At 44.9% G+C, this 27,610-nt stretch overlaps 1 protein-coding gene across 1 annotated transcript in view; it reads left to right on the forward strand.

Moving 5' to 3' along the window:
• Nucleotides 1–27,610, forward strand: part of erbb4b (erb-b2 receptor tyrosine kinase 4b) — a 353,394-nt gene that overhangs the window by 156,995 nt on the left and 168,789 nt on the right. Inside the window, 1 exon segment of the mRNA XM_034203950.1 lies at nt 33–184. Coding sequence (XP_034059841.1) covers nt 33–184 — 152 coding nt within the window.

Below are 27,610 nucleotides of genomic sequence, written 5' to 3' on the forward strand. Positions count from 1 at the left end.
CCTATCACTTTGTCCCTGTGCCTTTTTTCTAGTATGTGCTGGTACAGAGAACAAGCTGAGCACCCTGTCGGACCTGGAGCAGCAGTACCGCACCCTGAGGAAATACTACGAGAACTGTGAAGTCGTAATGGGCAACCTTGAGATCACAAGCATCGACCGCAGCCGGGATCTCACCTTCCTCAGAGTAAGGACTGAACAGTATCATACATTAAACGGTGTTGAATTGTAATTGTACTTATATGCCCAAAATTCTCCACTTGGAACTGACCAGAGACTTTTGAAAAAGCTTACCTAAACGCGTTGGAAATGTTTAAAATTGCTAGCCTTCTTACAGTCATAGATTATGGTAACTACAATAATTATTCCAATGTCTGTAGTTTTCAGCACATAAAAATACCAATCCAAACATCCACATTTTGCATCACTTTGTGCCTAAATCTTCAGAATGTGAACTTTTTCACCACTGTCTTTTCATTTGACCTAGTCATCCAGAAAATGGCATATACTCAGATCCTTTACAACTAATCACCACTCAGATTAGGGTCTATAACCGATGATAAGCAGCGAGGAATGTTTTTGTTATCAGGAGTAATCAGACCTCTCCTCTCCAAGTGTCTAACTGATTGTGAGCTCGCACCATTGTGACCTGAAGCATAGAATAATCAAAATCCCTTTTAAAATAACTTCCTCTGCCTAATCTCCTTTTTTATTAACTGTGATTCAAAGACAGAGACGAAAAAGTGCTGTTGTACGGAACATGAATTTCTAAATGTTAGAAAACCATTTGGAAAGAGTTCAGTTATTTATGAGCATTTTTTTGTACTATAATCTCATTACCAATCTAAACATGTGAGTTAACTGATTCCTACAGTCAAAGGGCAATATCTATAGGGAGCTGTGGAACATGAATGAAACATGTTGTTTAGGTGAGGGAGTTGAGGTGGAATTGCCTACGTGAATGCTTACTTCCATTTCAGTTTGATGGACACATATACCAACAGGGTCAGTGGGTGATGACAGGCCGGGGGTCAGAGCAGTAATATTGTGTTGATGAGAGGTCAGAAGGCAGCAGAGACATGAGGGTTGAGAAATTAGAAGGGAGAAAAAAATTAAATTGCCCGGTTTCTTTTGGGTGGAGTCAGCTGCTACTATTGACCTCCGTTGGCCTTCCACTTCTCCAGTACATCAACCAAGCACTCTGCTCAGCTAACGGCATTCAACTCCAATTGATTCTCGTCAATCTGGGGGGCAGGGGAGCTCCCCTGGTGTTTCGTTAAAGTGCTGACTGCATTCAAGGGCTGGTATTGCTTTGCGTATGAACTGGGCTCAGAGGCTTTGCAGAGAAGCAGGATTGCAAACAATCATTGGTTTTTCATATTTTACTCAGCAATGATTTGAAGTTTATATAGCAACATCAGGTTGTTTGCATGAGGTAAAAGTAATGGGGTAGCTCATTTTCTCTTGTGCATTTAGCTTGTATGGACACAACAAATCAAGATTGCAAATTGAATTCTAACCCTGCTCTGCATTGTGCAACGCAATACTGACAACACCCCCTGCGATGCAGAACAAAACCCAGAGAATAATAGAAGAAAGAGCAAGCAATGGATAGTAAAATGCTACCATGTGACTCCTGGAGAGGTAATAGGCCCCACTGACTCAGAGAAAAAGTTGTTATTGTGGTAAAACATGCAGATCAAATACCAAGTGTGATCGCTGCTTTACTTACAGAACCAATTTCTTCTGTAGAACAACTTTCACACTTTCACGTTTAAGAGTTTAAGAGTGTCTCATAAGCTGATGTTACATGAAGGCATGTGGAGGTTAAAGTTGCTTTTGACTACAATCCCCTCTCTACCTGCCTACGTTTATATCAAACCAGCACTCATTTACCAAATGACTCCCTGTGGCGCCAACTTGTCAGGTTCCTCCACCTTTTCAGGAATGGCAATTAACATGGGTTAATTGAAGATGCTAATTAGGAACACAGGGTGCCAAACAGCTAGGGAGCAAGAGGGCAGGGTGCAATCTGTATTTTTAGGTAATATTATTATTATTATGATCAAAGACATTAATAACACGGTTCCCCAGGGATGGGAACACTTCACCTTGAGGTAGAGAAGAAAGAAGGAGTGAAGAGAAAAGTATTTTGCAGCGGCCTACCATACCACCTGTCTCTGGGAGGTGATTGAAACTGATGCCTGTGCAGTGGCTCTTTCTTTTCAAGATAGCCGAGAGATTGATGGCTGCCTCCCAAAGCCCCTCAAACAGCTTTAGCAGTAAATAGAGTCCATCTTCTAAACTGCCTCCACGACAGATGAATCAACGCTGGCACTGTGATTAATAACTGCATTTCAGCACTGAGGCTTTCTCCCCACTCTCATATATGCACATTCATACCAACAGCACAACAGGGTCTCTAACCACAAGCAGTGTTTACATTGACAACGTTTAAATCACTCCTAAATCCATATTCTCGTTCCCTCTCATAAGCAGAACAGACATTTGCATACTGAATGCATGCACTTTGAGAAAAGTAAATGACACATCTTGCTCAGGTCTACATGTGACTTTTCTTCTTGTGAATGGGAATCAAGTAACACACTCTTCCCCCGTGTCAATTCCTCACATTTGCTCATAAACTAATTTGTGATTATGACATATTAATGTTGTTCCCTCTCCTCCCCTCTAACCAGTCCCAGTAGGAACCCACAGGCTGATTTGATGTTGCCATTACAACCATTAGTAAACATGTAATCTCCCCAAAAAATGCTAATGCAGTGATCCCATTGCTTAGCGGCCCAGCACCAACTCACTGATTTCCAACTGCTGTCCCTGTAGCAGTTAATACATTATTGAATCACTATTTACAAATGGAGACATTTAATGTATCCAAAAGGCTTCTGCAATTTATTTTAGAAAAGATAAATGAACATGTAAATGAGGCCTAAGTATCATGACAACAAACATATTTAGATGTGTTGTAACAGATGCATCTTTTATTATTAGCATTCCTCCTTTCGAAGACTCTTTGTTCCTTTTAAATGTATCTTGTTTTCCCCTGAAACAAATCAACTTGTTTTATTGTTTTTCCTTTTTTCAAATTAGAGTACCTTTTCTGACAAGATGATTATCTCGAGAAAATATAGATATTGTGCAGTCCAATAAAACACAACCACAAACTAAAGAAATGTTCTTAAAGTGTACTTATTGGATTGAGGCTGCATGGTTACGTTATTTCTTTCTTTTATTTGGAGGGTTCGTGCCCTAACACCTCCAGTATGTACTAAAGGGGGCTTCTCAACAATGATGTTGGTGGGTTGTTCATGTGGCCTTCAACGCTGAGTGAAGTGTTCACTTGACCCTTCACTTGTCGAAACAATTATCAGCTGTCAAAGTGATGCATACAGATGGAAACCCTGCAAGTGCATCATTGAGCCGAAATAACAGTGGCTAAAGAGAGACTAAAGTTTTAAAATATGTGGTTACTTAAGTTAGCAAGTTTTACATCGCAAAAATGTATTATAAACATGCAACTAAAGCTGCTCAGTCTTCAGTCTCTGGCTCAGTTTTTCTAAGTGTTTTTCTACGGCATGGTAGAGAGTAGCCTAGATAGAGGAAATTAGGCAGCAGATGTGTCCTCCTTGTCTTTTTTTTCAGTCCTAGTTGTTTTAACCTTGCTTTGCTTCAGAGTTAAGGGGCCAATTATGGAACGGTATTGGGGGTTAAGCAATTCAAAAATCTCCCATAACCCAAGCAGTAAAAGTATTTCAGAATGAGCAGTGCATTTGCTGAAACTGACCTGTGCTTAGAGGCCATGATCACATGTTTTATTCTCCCACACACAGAGAGCACTCAAGTGTGAGTTCCCTAACAGGCACAGTATGTGAAAGGTTTCAAGCAAGTTAATCTGAAGGTTATGCAAAGAAAACATTGCAGCATTTGGATGAAAAAAGTTTACTGCATCTAGCCGCTTTTTTCTTATATTTATTATTTGTCTGACTTCCTCTTTTTTTGCTTGGTCCCATAACTGTTGGAAATAAACAGCAGTCTATAAGCCTCCTTCACAAGGCTGTACCTCTCTTGGTCTAACAAAGTACAAAATAAAGTGAAAATAATTTTTTTCACCTGCAATCACCATTACCATATGGTGAAATGGCCTTGCCAAGCTACTTCCCCCAGCATTTCAAAGCATCCTCTATTCATGCACTCCATCCCTGTCTTCAGACATCTTTCTTCATACTTCTTCTTGAGTGGCATATTTGTCCCTCAGGCACCATTGGTGCCCTCCCCAGTTTCCTAATTGTTGGTGCACTATTAGAGGAGTGCAGATTACGTTGGCCCCCTGCTCCTCAGCAAACTCCTTCAATATTAATGAAGACTGATGAAGTGCTAGGGAGCCCCTGTCTTTCAGCACCGACCTAGATTGGATTGACAATTGCAATTAGCGTCCCCTCAAGTCCATTTCCATCACTTTAATTTGACACGAAGAAGGACAGTGGGAAGGGAGGCCCGCGAGAGAAAGAGATCCTGAGGAGGAAGGTTAGAGAGGGAAAGTGGGGTGAAAGAGTTTGACCAGGAACTAGTTGGAAAGATATCAAAGAGGAGGAGCATACGTTAGCAGACATGAAGGAAGTCCCTAGAAATCTTTCCCTCAACCATATCCGAAGCGATTTTCTGCAGCTAACATTTTACATTTCTTTCATCATGTGCAGAGTCTGTACTAGTCAAATCCACCATAAGACCTTAAAGTCAGGTTGTGATCTCCACTATGTGTTTTCTACTGCCTCCTATGACTCAGTATATGTTTTTCAGTGTTTGCCTGGTATCAGTATGTCTGTGTGCACGTTTCTTCTCCCACCTCCAACAGTCACTTAATGGATTGCTTCTCAGTGTGTGTGAGAAAGGAACAGTTTGTGAGATACGGGGACAGCAGCTACTGAAAATGAATGATTCTCCATCCTTTTGCAATAACAAAATTGCATTTAAAGATAGTCAAATGTTGATGATGTGTCAATCAATCAATCAATCAATAGGATACGGCTGTAATAGGCCTAAGGCCTTTTAGTCGCTCATAAATAAATGAGTAGAGTAGTGTCATGTATGTCTATGTACGTTTTTATTTTTGTGCATACTATTATGTATGCGTATTGTGATAGGAAATGGGACATCGGAATGCTTTGACATTGAGACATTCATTTTAAACCATCCATTGCTCAAATTGACCGAAGGAATTGGTTTTATCTGTGTGTGCAAGTGCATGTGTGTGTTTGTAATTGTAGGCAGGGTTTACCTGTCTCCTTGTTTGACTGACAGATACATTTCCTTCCCACTGTTAGTCAGCCCATATCATATTTTTCCCTCCTGTCTTTTGGAAATGATCTGGACTGATAGGCACTGGAATGAGAATAACAGAAATGCCTGCCATGCCTCAAATGAGCAAACACACGCTTACAATTTGTATTGACCTGTAGCCCTGTTGAGTGCAAAATAGAAGCATATCAAACCCAGCAAGTGTGCTGACTGTTTTAAGATACCTGGTGTAAAAAGGAAATATGTATTGAGCCACACAGTGTAGAAAATCCTGCTGCTCTACTGCTAAAGAGTGCCACAGTGACGCCAGAAGTAAACTCCTTCCGCAATGCAATTTCTCCATAGGATTTGGGAAAATAGCTCGAAATAAGGTCTGTGGTTGACACACATTTAAGAGACGGGTCACGTTTTGTTCAAATCAAATCAAGTTTTATTTATATAGCACATTTATAAACCCAACAGCAGTTCAGAGTATACGGCCTTCTTGGAGACCCTGGAAAGAGTCCTGTATGGGGCTCCTGAAGGGGACTCTTTAATCTTGCTGGGAGACTTCAACGCACATGTGGGCAATGATGGAGACACTTGGAGGGGCGTGATTGGGAGGAACGGCCCCCCTGATCTGAACCGGAGTGGTGGTTTGTTACTGGACTTCTGTGCTAGTCATGGATTGGCCATAACAAACACCATGTTCGAACATAAGGATGCTCATAAGTGTACGTGGTACCAGAGCACCCTAGGCAGAAGGTCCATGATCGATTTCGTTATCGTATCATCGGACCTGAGGCCGTATGTTTTGGACACTCGGGTAAAGAGAGGGGCGGAGTTGTCAACTGATCACCATCTGGTGGTGAGTTGGGTCGAGTGGCGGGGGAAGCCTCTGGATAGACCTGGTAAGCCCAAACGTGTAGTTCGGGTGAACTGGGAACGTCTGGAGGAGGCCCAAGTTCAGGAGGCCTTCAACTCACACCTCCGGCGGAGCTTTTCGGGCATTCCTGTGGAGGTTGGGGACATTGAACCAGAGTGGTCGGTGTTCAAAGCCTCTATTGCCGAAGCCGCGGCGGGGAGCTGTGGTCTCAAGGTCCTAGGTGCCTCAAGGGGCGGTAACCCTCGAACCTCCTGGTGGACACCGGTGGTCAGGGAAGCCGTCCGACTGAAGAAGGAGGCCTTCAGGGATTTGTTATCCCGGGGGACTCCCGAGGCAGTTGCAAGGTACCGACAGGCCCGAAGGGCAGCAGCCTCATCCGTGGCCGAGGCAAAGCAGCGGGTGTGGGAGAAGTTCGGAGAAGACATGGAGAAGGACTTTCGGGCGGCACCAAAGTTGTTCTGGAAAACTGTCCGACACCTCAGGAGGGGGAAGCAGGGAACCATCCAAGCTGTGTACAGTAAGGATGGGACGTTGTTGACCTCAACTGATGGAGTGTTAGGGCGTTGGAAGGAACACTTTGAGGAACTCCTGAACCCGACAACTCCGCCCTCTATGTTAGAGGCAGAGCTGGAGTATGACGGGGGATCAACACCAATCTCCCGGGGGGAGGTCACTGAGGTCGTCAAACAACTCCACAGTGGCAAAGCCCCGGGGGTGGATGAGATCCGCCCGGAAATGCTGAAGGCTCTGGGTGTTGAGGGACTGTCATGGTTGACACGTCTCATCAACGTTGCGTGGAAGTCGGAAACAGTACCGAAGGAGTGGCAGACCGGGGTGGTGGTCCCCCTTTTTAAAAAGGGGGATCAGAGGGTGTGTGCCAATTACAGAGGCATCACACTACTCAGCCTCCCCGGGAAAGTTTACTCTAAGGTACTCGAAAGGAGGGTCAGGCCGATTGTCGAACCTCAGATTGAGGAGGAACAATGCGGATTCCGTCCTGGTCGTGGAACGACGGATCAGCTTTTTACTCTCGCAAGGATCCTGGAGGGGGCCTGGGAATACGCTTATCCGGTCTACATGTGTTTTGTAGACTTGGAGAAGGCGTATGACCGAGTTCCCAGGGAGTTACTGTGGGAGGTGCTGCGGGAGTATGGGGTGAGGGGGTCTCTACTCCCAAAGCGAGAGCTGTGTCCGGGTCCTCGGCAGTAAGTCGGACCCATTTCCGGTGAGGGTTGGCCTCCGCCAGGGCTGCGCTTTGTCACCAATCCTGTTTGTAATATACATGGATCGGATTTCGAGGCGTAGTCATGGGGGAGGGGGTCTGCAGTTCGGTGGACTAAGGATTGCACCACTGCTTTTTGCAGATGATGTGGTTCTAATGGCTTCATCGGTCTGCGACCTTCAGCACTCACTGGATCGGTTCGCAACCGAGTGTGAAGCGGCTGGGATGAGGATCAGCACCTCCAAATCTGAGGCCATGGTTCTCAGCAGGAAACCGATGGACTGTCCACTTCAAGTAGGGAATGAGTCCTTACCCCAAGTGAAGGAGTTCAAGTATCTCGGGGTCTTGTTCTCGAGTGAGGGAACAATGGAGCGTGAGATGGGCCGGAGAATCGGAGCAGCGGGAGCGGTACTGCAGTCGCTTTACCGCACCGTTGTGACGAAAAGGGAGCTGAGCCAGAAGGCAAAGCTCTCTGTCTACCGGGCCATTTTCGTTCCTACCCTCACCTATGGTCATGAAGGATGGGTCATGACCGAAAGAACGAGATCGCGGATACAAGCGGCCGAGATGGGTTTTCTCCGCAGGGTGGCTGGTGTCTCCCTTAGGGATAAGGTGAGAAGTTCGGTCATCAGGGAGGGACTCGGAGTTGAGCCGCTCCTCCTTCGCGTCGAAAGGAGCCAGTTGAGGTGGTTCGGGCACCTAGTTAGGATGCCACCTGGGCGCCTCCCTAGGGAGGTGTTCCAGGCACGTCCAGCTGGGAAGAGACCAAGGGGTAGACCTAGGACCAGGTGGAGGGATTATATCTCTTCGCTGGCCTGGGAGCGCCTTGGGATCCCCCAGTCAGAGCTGGTTGATGTCGCCAGGGAAAAGAAAGTTTGGGGCTCTCTGCTGGAACTGCTACCCCCGCGACCCGACCACGGATAAGCGGAAGAAGATGGATGGATGGATTTATAAACGATTTTTGGTCGAGCCAAAGTGCTGTACATATAATAAAAATAGCCTACAGTAGAGACACTTTACAGCAAATACAACAGCACAGATTGTTCAGAATATCAGTATGAGAAAAACTACACCCTCTATCCTTAGACCCTCACATCGTACAAGGAAAAACTTCCAGAGAAAACCCACAGTTTAAGGGGAAACATGGGAGAAACCTCAGGGAGAGCAACAGAGGAGGGATCCCTCTCCCAGGACGGACAGACGTGCAATAGATGCCGTGTGTAAATCGAAGAGATAATACATTTTTCAGCATATAGACCGAATGTTAGGAAATGCATGTGTCTGTTAACATTACATTACATTACATTGCATTTAGCTGACGCTTTTATCCAAAGCGACTTACAATAAGCGCGTTCGACCAACAAAATACAACTTGAAGAAAACAGAATCATATAAGTACATCAGGCTTCATAGAGCAAAAACATTTCAAGTGCTACTCAACTGGCTTTAGATAAGCCAGTCCTTTATTAGTATAAAAGTGCTTCGTTAATAGTTCTATCGCTCGAAGTGTTAAGAAGATGAATCCACGAGGATGTCAGCTACAATCCTGTGGAAGCCATCAGGGAAGCAGCATGACGAGACCCAAGGCAGGACCGCAGAGACAGGTTCAGCCACGACACGAAGTCCACGACTTAATCCAGAACTCAGGATGGATGATCCAAGACACAGGACTACAGCAAGAGGATCAGCCTCGACTCCGGATCCCGGTGTAGATATAGATACAAAACAAGAAAAAAGATTTGGCTGGGTTAATCGGAACAAGAGAATACACAGACACAGACAGAGAGGGAAAAGGTCATTGGATAAAAGTTGTTCTTGATAACCCTCTAGAAAGATCTCATGAACTTCCCCACTCAATCTATCAAGACCCGAGCAGTTCTATTAGATATAAGATAAGAAACAGAGATAGGTAGCACAACAACCTATCTCTTCGTCAGATGCACTCCCCCGCTTATCTAAGCGACTCTGTACCCCGTTACCCTCTACAAGGCCATAGACCAGCAGAGGGAAAATGGGGGGTGTGTAAGGGTAAGGGTTTTTAAGAATAAACCACAAGGGTCTAAAGGGAAAAAAAGATTAAATATAAGGTACTATATTTTAACTAATCCTATCTACTATTCCTATATTCAAATAATGTATAAACTATTTTAAAAATACTTTATGAAATCCTATGTTATGTTATAAATATTAAAATAAAGAACTAAATGAATAAATAAATAACTAAATAAATGAATAAATAGATAATTAAACTTAAAGCCAGAGAGAAAAAGTGAGTTTTAAGTGTTGATTTAAAAAACCCCAGGGTCTGGGCCGACCTCACATGGAGGGGCAAAGTATTCCAGAGCCTAGGGCCAGCCGCTGCAAAAGCTTGATGCCCTCGGGTTTTAAGCCTGGTCTTAGGCACTATCAACAGCAGCTGATCAGCCGACCTTAAGGCTCTGCCTGGGGTGTAGCGATGGATAAGTTCGGCTATATAGGCAGGAGCCAGCCCATTTAGGGCTTTAAAAACAAATAAAAGGAGTTTAAAATATATTCTGAACCGAACTAGAAGCCAGTACAATGAAGCCAGAATTGGAGTGATATGGTCGCGCTTTTTATGGCCAGTGAGAAGACGTGCAACTGCTTTCTGAACTAGCTGGAGGCGTCTAATTGAGGCCTGGTCCATACCCACATACAGAGCATTACAATAATCCAGTCTCGAGGTAACAAAGGCGTTAATAACCCTTTCTAGGTCTTTAAAAGATAAAAACGACTTGGTCTTAGCCAATAGTCGTATTTTGAAAAAGCAGGTATTGACTACAGTGCTAACCTGCTTATCAAATTTAAAGGCGCTGTTGAAGGTCACTCCAAGGTTCATAACAGAGGGGAGGATATTTTATTGAGGGAGCCCAGAATATCAACCGGGGAGACTATTGGTTGGGGTCCAAAAAAGATGACCTCAGTCTTGCTCTCATTGAGGGTGAGGACGTTTTGGCTCAGCCAGGATTTAATCTCTGTTAAGCAGTCCTTCAACAGCTGTAGTGAATTGGCATTTTGATTGAGAGGCAGATACATCTGTACATGATCAGCGTAACAATGGAAGGGGATATTATGTTTTGTGAGAATTGAACCTAGGGGCAGGTTTTACAATAGAAAAAGGATGGGGCCCAGAATCGAGCCTTGGGGAACCCCACAGGTAAGAGGGGCTTTGGCAGAGGAGAAAACACCTAACTGCACTGAGAAGCTACGGTCCGTCAAATAAGACCTGAACCATGCAAGAGCAGAGCCTGTAATGCCTGCGGACTGTTCAAGCCGTGACAACAGGATACTATGATCCACAGTGTCAAAGGCAGCAGTTAAATCTAACAGCACCAAGACAGCTGGGCTGCCTGAATCGGCGGCTAAGAGCAGATCATTAAAAACTCTTAAAAGGGCTGTTTCAGTACTATGCATAGGTTTAAAGCCAGACTGAAATGTTTCATGGATACCATGCGTGTTTGTATATAATAGTAAAAAATACAAGTTATAAAAACAGTCACACAGGGCTATATCCAAAAGGGAGAACGAACAAGGGGGCTGAGGCTTACCAGTGGGGGAGAGGGTCAACGAATGAGTAGAGGGATCCCACAAAAACAAACTTAAGTCACCCCGGTCACACGTGTTCCACACTCACACAATCACACGGAGAAAAGATCCAAAAACCCGGGGGAAGCACAGCACACGGAAAGGGGGAAGCCACCACCTCGGACACCAATACCACCACCTTCAGCTCTCAGTAACTAAAACAGGAAAACAAGGAAAAACACAATAAGTGGGGGACAAAAAACACAGAATGACTCAAAATGAAATAAACCAAAATAAGCCACAATCATGCGGCATAAACAAAACTATGCAAAAAGCAAAGAAAGAAAACCTAAACCAAAACCATATAAACAAACAATGATTTGACCAAAGATATATCAACACTAATTAAGTATAAAATAAGCCAAAAGAAAGAAAATAACAAAAGAAAATAGGAATAAACTAAAATAAACTATTAATGAAAAGGAACAAAGTAAACAAAATAGTTGAAATTGGTGAAGGAAAGAATAACTAAACAGAAGGAGTTAGCCCAGCAGTCCAGTCACTAAAATACCACTAGGGGAGCGGACCTCTAGTACAGAGTAGGCCACGCTAAACCGGCCCAACCACAGTAGCCAAAAGCGAACAATCTAAGTAGTGTCCAGCAGCACAGGATCGGTAGGGCAGGTGATGATACTGCCGTAGGCAGTGGTGTAGTGGGGATTTTTTTACTGGGGGGACGCTATTTTAATTAGGTCATCCCAAACAATGCCACACAAGTGCGCACGCGCGCAGTGCACTCACAAAACAGGCAGACAGGTCCACAGAAACTACCGGTATGCTTAGTCCTACTTTAGTTCTCATTCATAACACTCCGTTCGATGTCTCACTATGGGATGCGCCTCATCGCGGAGCAAACAGAAGCATCAATCTCATTACGCCAATCCTGATTGGCTGGAGATCTTGACGTCAGCGTCAGGGAAATCACCCCCTATAAGTAGCTTGCGCCACAACGCATGCGCCATTCAAACACCTCTTCTCGCTTCAGAGCACATCTCTATGGTAGCCGGACAAGCTTCACGGTCCACAGACTGAACCCAAATATCCATTTCGGTCGACAGGCGCTTGCCGGCTACTCCTTCTGCTTCGCAGGAAGACGGTAATTACTAACGCTAGTTATTCTTGAAATCGACCTCGCCGCTCTCTTTCCCCGGAAAGTAAGCTAGGTCTGACTTTTTTTCAAGCTAGCGTTAGCTTGCTCCCTCACTACCGACACCACGGTAGCGAGGAAGTCTTTTATTTTCTCTTCCCCACGGAGGAGGAAAGGATTAAAAGGAGCATACTGCCACACCAGTCAGTATTCTCTGGGAATAAAAGACCCACACCGTCCTTTTCTCCGGATTAAGGACAGGGTGGTTACCTCTTTTTCTCCCAACCTACCTGTTGAGAGCGGGTCCTCTCCACGCCACGAGGCGAACAAGATGGACGCCCCTCTCCCTCACACCAGAGGAGTCAGGGACTCGGTGGCTCGACTCTGCGGCTGCGGGTTGAAGATCTCGGGCACAGACACACACCAGGTCTGCTCGTCCTGCCTCGGGCTGGAACACGCCCGAGGCGCTATCGACAACCCCGGCTCGTGCGGACATTGTGTCCGCTTCACCGTAAAGAGCCTCCGCCGACGGCTAGCACGCCAAGCTAGCCTGTCGGAGCAGGAACCCCCCATGTCCTCTGACCTGCCGGCCGGCAGTCAAGACGCGGGGACATCTGCCACAGAGAGTGAACCCCTCTCCATGTCGGTCTGGGGCTCAGTATCTGAGATGGCCGCAGAACCGGATTCCCGCGCCCTGGCAGGCTGGGACCCGGTGGCGGCAAGAGACGCGGGAACGGGACCCCACGCTTTACCGAGCTGGGGCTCCCGGTTAGACCTCACCATGGTCTCACCCGCGGGGAATGTCCTGGAATTAGACTACATGGGGGACAAAGAGGACACCTCTGAGTCCCTCCTGTCTGATTCGGATGAGCAAGAAGAATATATCTTCATGTCATCGGCTCAAACGGCAAAGCCGGGAGCGATGGCTGCTCTCCCAGGCGATAGCACACCAGCTTCGCCCTGTCTGAGCAGGGACCTGCAGGCCGCGTGTCAGCGCGCTGCGTCCAGGCTAGACATCCCGTGGCCCGAAAGGGCCAAGGAGACCACCAGGTCCCGTTACGAGGGGAAACATTCTCCCCAAGCAACGAGGACAAGGAGGCAACTCCTCCCGGTCTTCCCGGAGATGTTGAATGAGGTGTCGGTCTCGTGGAGGGACCGACCCTTTACCAACAAGGCCCCAATCCAGGGTGCCTCCTCCCTAGACTGCGACGGTATGGAGAGGCTCGGCCTGCTCCGCATACCGCCGATGGAACTGCTGGTGGCAACCCACCTCCTACCGAGGATGGGCCCGTCACCAAGCAGGAACCCAACGCTGCCAGCGAAGGTGGACCGTTTCCAGTCAACCATGACGGAACGGTCCTACAGAGCCGCAGCGTTGTCCGCCAGGGCTCTGAACGTTTCCTCACTGCTAACCGCATACCAAGCGGAGCTCTGTGTGCTTGACATGCCCATCCATCGTTCCCGAGGGGATTTTCGGCTCCACTCTTGCCTCCATGCAAAGCAGATGCGAGTCGAAAAAGAAGGAGGACGAGGCCCTCCACCTCTGCCTCCCTCGAAGGGCCCAGCCGCTGCGAAGGGCAGCCCTTCGTCCAAGCTGCGAACCCTGCTCGGTTAAAAATACCGAAAGCGCAGAGGTCGCAGTCCGCCCCTCGTCCCCAGCCCAGGCAGGGGACGAGGGCGAGCTGGCCTAGAAAATCTCCGGTTCCGGCTGCAGCCCAGGCGCAGCCAACCCAGAATTTCGGCCAGCAGTCGAGGAAGAAGAAGCGAGCGGCGCGACAGCCCCTCCTTCTCCCCTCTGTGACGGAGCTGGAAGTCTATGGTTCCCCAGCTCTAAATGTATTCCCGCCGCCTCGAGAGATGCCTCAACACCATCCTCAAGTCCGCATAAACACATGTCACACACTTATTGATTTTTCTGTCACAAATCATTTTCCGCTGACGCATCCAGGCTTCGAGCCAAGGGCGCAGCTCGGAAAAATGAAAAGAAAAACAATAAACAGTCTGTCAACTGTTCCCCTTCTGAGAGCAGCTACGGCCTCTCTCAAAGGGCGGACAATTGACGGGTTTGTGAAGGCACCACCGTCACGCGCATGCGCAGTGCCGGCTGGGGCTGTAAAGGCACCACCGTCACGCGCATGCGCAGTGCCGGCTGGGGCTGTAAAGGCACCACCGTCACGCGCATGCGCAGTGCCGACTGGGGTCGTGAAGACACCACCGTCAAGCGCATGCGCAGTGCCGGCTGGAGCTGTAAAGGCACCACCGTCACGCGCATGCGCAGTGCCGGCTGGGGTTGTGAAGGCACCATCGCCACGCGCATGCGCAGTGCCGGCTGGAGCCGTAAGGGCACCACCGCCACACGCATGCGCTGTGTCGGTGGGGATTGTCGAAATGGGGCACCACAGTGCTCAGACACTGGAGGGCCCCATAACACAACAAATAGAGACTCAGAGGGGAAGAGACGTGACATCTCAGCTGGCTCTAAGGAGCATACAGCGGGAGATGCTCACGACATCTGCTTGGGTTTCTCAAGACGGTTACACGGAGCTACAGACTCCAAGTCACCGTCACCCCCCCTCTCGGGCTATCTGTATTCACAAGCCCGGGGGGAGTCAACCCATATTCTGGAGAGAGAGATTCTCTCTCTCCTAGAAAGGAGGGTTTTATCTATAATGCCCGCCGAGCAGAGTCAGAGTACGCAGACAAATGTCCTCGTAAAGCACCTGCTCAACATGGGTCTCATAATAAAACCAAACCCCGCGCGCCACGGCGTGCGGAGAGTATTGGTTATTATGAAATGCGTAGTGGCACTACGCCACTGGCCGCACCCGACTTTTCTAGTACGGGGCGCGCCTACGGGTGCCGTCCTTTCACGGAAGGTGGCCACCACGGACGCATGTCTGACAGGCTGATAGGGTATTTACGAAGGTCGCCCGGTGAGGGGTCTCTGGAGCAGAGACCTCCAGCGGGCGCACGTAAATCACCCGGAGCTTTTAGCGGTGTTCCCCACCCTAAAACGCTTTCTGCCTTCTCTCAGAGGACACCATGTCCTCGTGAGGACAGACAACACGACCACAGTATCGTGTATGAACCGCCAAGGGAGGTTGCGTTGTCTCCTGTCACACACACTGGCACACAAACTTATCCCTTGGAGCGGCAGACGTCTCCTCTCTCTGAGAGTGACGCATGTACCAGGAGTGATGAACCTCGGGACAGAACTACTGTCCAGAGGTGCACCACTCTATGCAGACTGGACTCCACATCCAAGGATCGTGAGTCCGCTGTGGGTGCGTTACGGCAGAGCCGCGTTAAATCTGTTCGCATAAAGAGAAAATGCTCAATGACAGCTGTTCTCTTTAATGCACGATTTAAACGCACTGTTAGGCGTGGACGCACTCGTACACGATTGACCTCCGGGTCTTCTGTACGCGTTCCCACCCCTGGCTCTGATACCCCCAACTCTGGCCAGAGTGAAGGAGCAACGCCACACACTTAACCTGATGGCTCCGCCTTAGCCCGCAACGTACGGGCTGGCGGAGATATATCGGCTGTTGTGCGGGCAGCCATGGCAGCCCCCTCTACGCAGGGACAGATTGTCTCAGGCGGGGGGGGCGATCCTTCATCCACGCCCAGAGCGCGGGGCACTATGGGCCTGACCCGTGAGTGGTACAATCTGAATACAGTGGGACTCCCTCAGAAGGTGATAAACACTATTCAGAGGGCGAGAGCTTCCTCCACCAGGTCTCTTTATGACTGTAAGTGGAGGGTGTTTGAGGAGTGGTGCCTTCAAGAAGGACACATCTCCTTTCAATGTCCTGTCGGGGTGATTTTATCATTTCTACAGGACTTGATCGATAAACACAGAGCTTTCTCCACGATCAAGGTGTACCTGGCTGCTATTGCTGCATGCCATGTGGGCTTTGAGGGTAAGACGGCTAGCCAACATCCTTTGGTCTGCCGTTTTATGAAGGGAGCTCGCAGGCTCCTCCCTGTCTCCAGGTCACTGGTGCCCTTATGGGACTTGGCAGTGGTTTTAAATGGGCTCAGAATGACCCCATTTGAACCCCTGGAAGGAGCTGACATGAAACATCTGTCAATCAAGACAGTGCTGTTACTGGCCCTGGCATCCGCCAAACGGGTCAGTGATATTCATGCGCTGTCTGTACATCCTTCATGCACTCAGTTCGCCCCAGGGCAAACGAGAGTGTTGTTGAAGCCCAACCCTGCCTTTACACCAAAGGTGGTTGGTTCGTGTACCCCAATTGACATTGAGGCATTTCCTCCGCCGCTGGTTTCCTCCGGGGAACAGCGGCAGGATCTGTTGTGTCCAGTCCGTGCTTTACGCACATATATGGACAGATCAAAGGAGCTTCGTCTTAATGACCAACTCTTTGTGTCCTGGGCTAACCCTCACAAGGGCAAGCCTGTTACTAAGCAACGGCTCTCCCACTGGATTGTGGAAGCAATTGCTTTGGCCTATACGAGTCAGAGTTTGCAAGCACCTTCGGGTCTGCGGGCTCACTCGACTCGGGGCCTGGCTACATCCTGGGCTTTGTTCAAGGGTGTTTCCATTCAAGACATCTGTGCAGCGGCGAGCTGGTCCTCGCCGCTCACTTTTGTCCGCTTTTACAGGCTAGACGTCTCCGCTCCAAGCGTGGCCCGAGCAGTGCTGGGCACCTTGTTGAGTCGGGACTCTACCTGTTAAGGTTCTGTTTGGTTGGTGATTTTCGAGATAAGCTCGTCTGGCAATACGGGAGCTACAATTTCCCATAGTGAGACATCGAACGGAGTGTTATGAAGGAGAACTATAGGTTACTTACGTAACCCCAGTTCTCAGAGTAACATGAAGTGAGATGTCTCACCAGACGGCCCTCCTTGCTATGGTGAAGCGAGAAGAGGTGCTTATTTTTAATGATGCATGCGTCGTGGCGCAAGCTACTTATAGGGGGTGATTCCCTGACGCTGACGTCAAGATCACCAGCCAATCAGGATTGGCGTAATGAGATTGATGCTTCTGTTTGCTCCGCGATGAGGCGCATCCCATAGTGAGACATCTCACTTCATGTTACTCTGAGAACTGGGGTTACGTAAGTAACCTATGTAGAGGAAACTTCTGTGTAGCTATGCAGTGGGAGTCACCGACTCAGGAAGGAGACACGGGAAGAGCAGTAGCTTTGATGTCAAACACATGATGGTTTATTTGGAGTTAACGGCCGGAGGATTCACATCACAAGTCCAAGAGTCAGAGGTTCTGACTTCACGGTAGAGTTGCCACGTCAATTCTGGAGAGCCTCTCTCTTGCCAGCCCATCTAACTGGTTTCGCAGAGAGTAAACAACATATTTGAGGAGATAGCCTAAACAGTGTGGGAACACAGAGCTACTTGCCTCGGACACCTATGACCTCGAAGATTTTACCTTGGAGTCCACAAATACAGAGAAGGAAGTGTCCCAGTGTACCCACAACACAGACCATCTGTATCCCAGTATTGACCGGTCACAGAATGGGAACAATAACATTATTGGCTAAGCCGCCTGTGTCCTTAAAGAAGGTAAACAGACATCAAGGTTTGTCCTGTATGTTACTAATTGGCGTCTTATGATAATTATTTCCACAACAACCTATAGTTTCATGCTCTCTATGTTACGGCTACTTGACGGGCATCGCCAGGAAGACCCTCCGCTATACAAAACAAAACGTGACTACACGTAAGTATGATAAATTGCGAAACTTTACCTGAAGCCAACTATTCCCCTACAACATACCTACGCCGGTGGCGGAAGCAAAACACGGCAAGAACGGAAGTGGGTTGGTCTGGGCACCAGCGAACAAGAGGCCGCCAGCTAGAAGCCTCTGCTCCTTTATAGGGTGCCCCCTGGCGGTGATAGGCTAAAAATAATATGCCTTACAACACTATTTACTGCTCATCCTGCCACACGTGGTTAAAAATGACTGCAGCTGGGCGTAGACTACTCGCTCCAGGGCTTTAGATAAAAAGGGTAGCTGGGAGATGGGCCTGAAATTTGCGAGAATGGAGGGATCGAGATTTTTCTTTTTAAGTAGTGGCTTAACCACGGCATGTTTGAAGGCAGCTGGGACACATCCTGAGCTAAGAGAGGTGTTTACAAGCAATAAAACACTTGCTCCAACTGATTCAAAAACATCTCTAAGGAAGCGAGAGGGAATGCTGTCTAAGGTGCAGTTTGTCGGCCGCAGGTGCTTGACTACATCCGAGAGAGAAGAGAGGGATACAGGCTCAAAATGGTCGAGGACAGCAGGACACAGAAAGGGAGCAGGATCTGGGGTAGCACTGGTATAGACTAGCCTAAGAACAGATACTTTTTCGATAAAAAATTTAAGAAATGTATCGCAGAGAGTAGTCGATGGCACAATTGGAGAAGCATCACAAGGATTAATGATCGAATTGAGGACATTAAAAAGAACTTGAGGTTTATTGCTGTTTTTGGAGATTAACAGATAAATATACTCTGTTTTGGCTGCTTTAACTGCCGTCTGATAATCGGAAAGGCAAGCACGAAGAATTTCTAAGGAGACATGAAGTTTATCCTTTTTCCATTTTCTCTCTGCACGCCTGCAAGCGCGTCTAAAAGCGCGAGTACAATCATTGAGCCACGGCTCTGAGAGAACTTTGTTGCGTCTAAGCGTAAAAGGATCAACGGAATCCAGTATTAGTGTGCATGTCGAATCAAACAAAGAGATAAGCTCATCCGCACTAAAAGCACAGTTCACCTCTAATTTACAAATCGGATAAGTATTAAAAGCATCTGAAAACTGTGAGGCAGTCAAGGGGTTAATTGAACGCAGACAACGCGCAGGAGCACATGATTCGACTCCTACAGACGGGATCGAGGTTGTAAACAGAACCGGTAAATGGTCTGAGATACGCTTTCCTGCACAAATTTCATCCACAGAGATAGACAATCCAAACGATAATACTAAATCTAAGGTATGTCCTTTATCGTGTGTTGGACCAGCCACAGACTGAATAAGATCAAAAGAGTCGAGGAGGTTTAAAAAATCCCTAACCAGAGGTTCAGTCGGATAATATCCACATGTCTATACTACAACGTTATGCTATAAATGAACTACAGCAGGGTCGCTGCTTCAACGCCACGCCAACTTCAGGTCCATATTCAAAAATACAGATTCAAAATTGTACAAGTTGAAGCGTTTATTTTAACAGTTTTCAGGAGGCAAGTACTTGCTTTCAAGCAGATCACGGGGAAAAACAAACTTAGCGGGAGTGTTTACGTGTTCGGTGTAATGATGTAAAACGGCCTCGACAACTTCTGTAGTCCTAATCAGCCACATGTTAACAACCATCGTTTTTAAGACACGTAAACTCTTCAAAAATCACCAGCGGGGTCACTGCTGATGTATTTAATATCGTAGAACAAAACGTGATCTGTCTCTTCAATTTGTGTCAAACACAGACCTTATTTGGAGCTATTTTCCAAAATCCTATGGAGAAATTGCATTGCTTTTTTGTCGAAGGAACCGGAAGGAGTTTACTTCCGGGTTTTAGGACGCGTCACTGTGGCACTCTATTAATGGATTGTATCATTGTGAATGCCAAAAACAGTACCAACCAACAGTACCTCACCACTACACCACAGGGCAATTGTATTGTGTATATAGTTCCGATTGGTTAAAGTAGACTTTGAACATTCAAAGTAAAACATATTTTTTGGAGTTAACTTGAATTTACATTGTAAACAAGATTGACTTGATTATCTTTGGATTGCTGTGTAAAAAAGCACATCCAAAAAATATATACATGTGGTGGATTGAAGGCAATAATCTGAAAGAAAAAAATCCACACACTGTACTCACACTGCTTATTGTGTAGTGTTTTGATTTAAAGATACATATCCTGGTTAGATCAAAAGGTTGCTAAAAACAAATTGCTGGGAGATTGTACTACAATGTGCAGATATACTGTAGGTTTTGATTGTACCGTGGATCGTGGATAAGATCAGCAAAGGAGAGAGGCTTTTCATTGTCTTGTTTTACCTTTAAATCTGGTGATTTTTCATGCATATGTTCTGTTCCCTCTTTAGGACCCACTCACTATGTCGGTCGGCATGTATTATATCCATCACATTACTTTATTGGAGGTGAAATGATTGCCTCTGTTGCTCTTTTAAGAAAGAAAAACACTGGAATGCGATTGCATTAGTGAACGCTTAAAAAAAAATCCTACTATCTTGGAGTAGACGGTGCATGAGACTTTCTCACTACACTGGGCACGTGCACACACACACAGAAAGTGGAGGTGATAGTACTTATCGTAACTGAGCAGTGCCAGGCTGAATAGAGAGGCAGTGGAGAGGAGAAGCAGAGCCCACCCTGCCTCTCTGATGCCTTTCAAACTTCATATCTGCCTCCTTCTGCAGCTTGCCAAAAAAAAGGTGAATGATATAGACCAACGTCTCTGGAGGATCGAAATCAATTTCCACCCACTGTGATTTAGATGAGGGAGTCTTTTTCAAGAATGGCTTGGATGGCCAGAGTATAATAGTTCCTCCTCATTAACAACACCCGAATGATAACAGCACTCATGGCAAAAAGCCACCAGCACAACTAATCCTCTCTAACTTAATTGATGTGAGGCCCCCACCCCAGAACACACATTCTTTATGCATTCAGCGTGTGCTGGTGAGTCTATGCATGATAATAAGGGACCTTGTGGGTTTGGCTTGCCTTGTCTAAGAAATGAGACTCTGTACCTGGTTGTCGTTTTATTATTCTATCCACCTTTTTTCTTTTGTTCAAACTGTGTCTTCTGCTCGCTACACTGGAAAAGCAAATAGTTAATCAGAACAAGCTGCTGTGTGGAGATGGAGATCACACCATCCGTATTTTCTCATCTGAGCAGGGATTGAAACTCAACCTGCTAACCCCAGAGTACTGTCTATGTACCTGCTGTTAGAGCCATGTTGCATTAAGATCACAATATGATCATCATGGTTTTGTCTTTTTCATATCTTAAAGAATACTAAAGTGATATTCAACCCTAAAATCCCCGTTTCATTTAGTATAAAATACCTTCCCTGTCATTTTAAAATAACTACTTCAGCAGCACATTTTGGTCGAATGGTGCAGTAATACCACGTCTTAATGTAAACAAATATTTACTATTACCTTTGCTTTGCTATGCTCTCTCATTGGTCAGGAAAACTGCTGTTTTTAACTCACTTATTTACCAGCACAGTGCTTCACTTCATAGTTTGACAAAAGGTTTTTGGTCACACAGTAAGTGAAGATGACAAGTTACCAACATCAGCAGTATCATAACTGTTCGAATGTTAACACCATTCACACAGCTCCTTTATTTTGTGTACATTGGTGTTAAAATCCAGTGATATTCATGCTCCTATGCACCCTAACTGCATCGGTGCAGACTTCTTTGCTGCGATGGGGAATACAATTACAAAAAAATCAACATATGACGTTGCAGCTCGATGATCAGCATCCAAACAAATAAGAATTTAGAGCTACACCCTGGATACCAAATACAACAAATACACATTTGTTCTAAGTGCTCCTTAAATCTAAGTTTCCTCTAAAATGACATTGATTGTTGGTGATATTTATTTTGCCGATGTTGAATGGTCTGTATCATGAGCATTTGCCCAATGTTATCAATTGATATGTTTATAAGACAAAAAGAGAGACAGTGTAGAATTTTGAAAAATAAGAATTTGATCCAACCTTATCGCCAGACAGGAATGTCGATTTTGCAAAATCTCGGATGACATTAAGTGACTTAAGCATTTTTTTAAACTTGGTTTCACAATATCTGAGCATAACAACCATATTACTGTATGTTTAGCAAATTCGAAAATATATCAAGGTACGGTCAGCATAAAGAAACTAAAAGGTTAAGGAAAGCTCAGTTACAGTTACTCAATAAGGATTGCAGGTTTGGGATAGGAAGTGCACCCTCCCATCTCTCATACATTTGCTTTCAAAAACAGGCTGAGAAGTGCTAAGTATCTTAATCACCCAGGCTGTATTTCCCATCTCATTTTACTCTCAACAATAGCAACACACTTTCTTTATGTATGTAATTATCTTATTACCAACACCAACACACCAACATTCTTTATTTCCTTCTTTTTCTATCTCTTTAAATGCAAAGTGGGCTCCTTTTGCATTTTCATCCCTCCTTTATACCTCCCTCTGCAGCTCTCCTTGCGCTAACTAGTCAGTGTTTGAATAAAAACTCATTAGGATTACATAGCCATTTAGCTAAGTGACACAGGGTGTAATTGTACCATCCATCAATTGCTGTGTAATAACACACTCGGAGGAGCTAAATGTTGATTAGCCCTCAGCCAATTTCACCAGTGGGTTTGTGGAATAAATAGCCAGAGGAGATGAGTGGCGGGGGGGCTTGGAGGGTGTTGCGGACAGGGGCGCTGACCCATGGGAGCAAAAATGAACTTGAAAGGTTTGGAAATAAAATGTCAAAGACAAGCAAAGTATCACTCTCTGTCACTACTGGCCTTTTTGTCTAGCTCTTGCCAACAGTCACCCACCTGCACACAACACACTGAACACACCATGCACAAGGATCTCGACAATGCAGGAAGATTTTTGGATAAAGGACAGATATGTTGAATATTTGACATCTTTGTAAAGCTCTGAATATATGTATATATATATATACTTTTTTAAGGATGGGAATGTTTTGCCTTTCCGGGTGGGGTGATAAAAGAAACCCTTAATGAGTTAGGAAAAGAGAAGGGGCGGAACTTTGGCCCTTTACAGTTCAAAAATGATTTCAGTCTTTTTAAGTGTGCTTGATGTTATCCTTTCATTATCACTGTCTAGCTCAGTTATGTGCATATGTTTTTGGCATCTCTTTAAAGAAATACTACATAAGGTACTTTAAATGAGTAAGGCTCTTCATTTGTCTTCATCAACTGTCAGGAGCATGGTCCATACTGCGTCTTTGATTCGTCACGACAGGTTATGTGCTTTTATTCATACTGCAATGCTAAGGAAATTGCATTAATAGAGAAAGGAAGTTTATAAGTTAGCTAACTCTAAAAAAAAAGTGCTAGCTCATTGCTCGTTCTGAGACCCTTATGTTCACCTTAGTTTCACAAATCACTGTCTTACTTTATAACCTATACACCATTTATGTTGCTATGGTTTTCGATCACAATCCAACTCACGTGCAACACTGATTTCACATAAAATATTAGATTTTATTTGTATTCCTTTGAGTTGTTGTTCCCTTTTTACTCTATTGTTAATCTTATTTACCCTCTAGCACGTTGGCCTTCTGTATCATCTTCTCCCAAAACCCTGTCTTTGCATACCTTTATGCTGACTGTCCAAAATCCAATCACTAACGTGTTATTACAAACATAAAGCTGGAATGGGAGTCGTTAAGAAGATATACATACATGAAGTCCATCTATCATAAATTGTTCTGCTCACTGGACAAAGCTTATGCTGATTAAAAAAATATAGGGTTACTTACTCCAAGCTTTATACATTTAAAGGTTAAATTAACATATTTAAGACCTTACATTAAGCGATTATATTGATTTCATTTAACTTAAATGCGTCAGGAGATGTCACAAAAGCAACGGCTCAATGTTCACTAGTCGATATCAGACAATACTTTTGCAGTATCACTCATTCGCTGGCCTTTCTTGTAATTCTCACTTGTATCCCCAGTCCTTTATTCTCAGTTTAATTGGACTATGTCAGTCAGTAATTCCCCCTTGTGAGTACTCTTGCATGCTTCACTGTTTCATAGACCTCATCAATAACTCCTCTTCGCCTCTGCATGTTCTACACAGCAGTAGCAACTAATCCTTGCTTGCTAGCTTGTTTAGCAACAGAATGGCTTTTGTTTCAACCTCCCTAACTTTGGGGCACTTTTATCAATCAGTGTGGGATTTGTTTGGGCTTGTCAAGGGGCAAATAAGAGCTTCATTATTGTAATTAAAATAGAGACAATGCCTACCATAGCTAAATCCAGTGCCTCTTGGCTCATGCAACAGGCAACTCCATTGTTCCTACTACATGTATTCGAGAAGGAACTACAAGAGAAACCAAATCGGCTCTTATTGATGCACATATGAGGTGGTGTGGGAGGTATATCTGTTATTTTCCTTTTCATTCTAAATGATTATTCCTTCAAATAGGTGAGAATAACTTAATTGCTCATTGAGTTGATGATACTGTGTTATGTAGATAATATCCCCATTGTCCAACCATGACATAATGTAGATAAAGGACTTGCAAAGGATATGGTAAGTAGTGGAGAGAGAGTGTAGGGAAAAAAGAAACACAAAGAAACAGAGCAGAGATAGAGAATTAGAAAGACAGTCTCTTTAAATATAATTGCAGCTTTTACCAAGAAATGAATGCATTGTGAAGAGTTAACTCCAACCCATGCCCCTATCACTAATGTACCAGTAACTACTACTGTAATTGCATAGGCTTTTGTCCAGCTCTGTGCACAAATAGCCAAAATTGCTCTGACCTTTACAGCCTGTTCATTGACATCTAGTATATGGGCGAGTTCCAAAAAGAGGAGTGTAAATGAAAAGAGAAAGAATGCTACAAAGGGATGGAATTAACGGGGCATTTGAATGGAGATACGGTATATTTGACAGTGTATTGGATATTTGTTAAGGATGATTTTTCAGGTTGCTGACAGTTCTAGGTATAGGAAGTCTTCAAATGTAATTCTGTTTGTTTACATTCCACTTTGTACTTGGCCATTTGCTAAACCTCTTCTTCTAACAATGCTTGTCCAATCAGAGCTTAGCAACTAGACACAACAGGTCTCTCGTAAACCTTGTAATTGAAGGGTTGTCCTAAAACAAATGAGAGCCGCAGTGGATAGAACTGTGTCTTTGTCTTCTTTGTACCCTAACCACTTACTAGCTACAGCAGTAACATAGCATTACCTTCAAGGCAAAGAGCTATCGACATTGTTTAGCAGGGTTGCAGGTGACCTTAGTACAACGACAATATCCAATCCAGCCCCCAAGTAGGCAAGTAATGGCCCTTCATGTCACCGATGGCCTACTAGCTCCCAGTGTAGTCAAACCTTTAGTTAAACCTAGGGAGGTAGCATAATATTGAAAAAAGCTAGGGCACAATTGCAATCGCACAGGAAAACTGCCAGAGCTCATGCGTCTGGTTGTTGACAAGTTAACTTATTTGTTATGACGAACTCTTAGGTGCTTAAAACTATTCAGATATACATCCTTTTTCACTTTGTTAACAGCCTCTAAGCTGCTCCCTCATATACTTCAAATCAAACTCCCCAATAATCCCATATTCACAAAAATCTAACAAGCATACACGCACAACTTTGTAGTATTTTACAGGAACGTCTGTCTCTGTAGGACAGACATAAAATTGCAAACTGTTTATAGCCTTTGCAGCAGCTAACTTTACTTTTTTTGAAACTTGAATGAATACTATACATGTAATATGTTTTTAAACGTCTATTTAAAAAACTCTATTAAATGGGACTTCTCTCAGGGTTTTTCAAGGACACGTATAGCAGGAAGTGCACAGGTGTAACCGATAACATTAACGAGGGCTGCTGTAAAATTGAGAATCCTGAGCAAAGCCATCGTTAATGATATACGTTTCACCTGTGTTTTCCCTGCTATGACAAGGCAAACAGTGTGCTGTGAAAAAGACCAATTAATTTCCTAGATAAAATACGTCTATGTCCTAAAAGTATATGAAACGAAGAAGTGCGTGTGCGAGCGTGCGTGAAGTGGGTCAGAAAACGAATCCCGTGGTTCCCTGTGGAGAGAGCAAGAAGACCTGTTATCTTCAATTTCAGAGATTTCCTCTGTGGTCAGATATAAGAAGGAGGCCATGTGATCTATTTTGTCTTCTTTTTTTCTATACTTGTTTTATTGGGCCATCACCTAACTCAAGATTAGACAATTATACTGTATAAATAGGGCATTTTTTAGCAATTGTTGGTAGATGTCTGGCATTGTAATTTTTTGAACGTTTAGTTTCCATGCCTTTTTTGGATAATTACTTTCCAAAGTTGTTTTTGTTGTTTAAACGTAATGATATTATTATAGTTGTGCAATAGTGTTTTTGTACTTGCACAAAGATGCCATAAGTAGTTGACATTGCGATTTAGTAGCAGATTGATACGTGTCGAGTTTACCAAACAGCGACCTTAGTTTATTCAACTCTAACTTTATCTTATCTGTTTTTGTTATAGAGTTCATAACATGGTATGATGAGCAACACGTTAAACGTAAAAATATTGAGTGTGTGAGTGAGTTGCCTCGAATTCTTTATACTTTTTAAGATTTTAAAACATAAATGAGCAACGCTTCTATTTTTCATACTAGCCACCATGATGATCCTTGCGCAATTTGTGCCTGGGTTGCAAAACATGGCAGACACATAAATTCCCAGACTAAAACCTCACCTTTTCACGGCCACTGCTTCTTCTTCTCTTGTCCTCCTGAATTTATTGAGTCATGTGGCCCATCAACCTTTATTAGCTAATAATGCTGTTAGGACCATTAAGCGTGGCCGAGGCTCCCTCACAGCAACACTTTACATTCTCACTGGGGCACCACTGGAGGACTCAAGTAACAGAACCCCTGCACAGAAGTGTCTTGCTTTACTTCTAATTTGATTAGGACCAGTATAGTACTCCCTGAGGGTGATTGGTATATCCCTTAAATCTGACAAAAAAGGCAAAAATGACTCCTGGTAAAACATCATCATTTTCAGAATTTGCTCTTTTTAAAGATTTTACAGGTTGTGAGGTTTTCTTTAAGTCAATGAGCACTATTGTACCATTTCCACATTGTAAACTTCGAAGAGAACATGATGGGCATGTTATTTAAACCACAACTAGCAGGATCATTTGTATGCCCCTGTTAGAATACCCTTAAGGTTTGTCAAAGATGCCTGAAAGTGAGTTTGAGAATGTCTGTTTTGGATGTTCCTGCATGAAAATGTTCTGTCCAAATAGAAAGTAGATGTGCCCCATACAGAGCAGACTGTAGGTGATTTAAGACTCCTGCAGGCGCTGTTTAGATTGCCGCACTGAAATATGCAGTGAAGGGCACAATGGAGTCTGGTTAACCCATGGCCGTGGGTGTTGTTTTTGTTGTGTTGTGCTCAGTCCAAACTCTTAGAGAATGGTTAGGGGATGGCCGTGGTAGATCAAAGCAGAAATATAATCAACTGTTAGGGAGAGAGAGAGCCCTCTTTTTTGTATCTTCTCCTTGCTCAGGGCCGGAAACACACTGTTGTTGAGCTAAAAGTTGATAAAGGGAAGAAAAAGGATTGTACAGTTGGTGCTATGCACTTGTTTTGTAGCTAAAAGTAGAACGCATGGCCTCTTTTGATGAGTCACATGGACAGCACTCAGTACCTTGAAATACACCATTTATTTGTATAGTGTGCATTGGAGCATTGAGCTGTCACAAAGGAGGACAAAATCAATTCCTTATGAAGCTGATCAGGCT

This window comes from Gymnodraco acuticeps, unplaced genomic scaffold (genome assembly GCF_902827175.1).
Source record: "Gymnodraco acuticeps unplaced genomic scaffold, fGymAcu1.1, whole genome shotgun sequence".
Lineage (NCBI taxonomy): Eukaryota > Metazoa > Chordata > Actinopteri > Perciformes > Bathydraconidae > Gymnodraco > Gymnodraco acuticeps.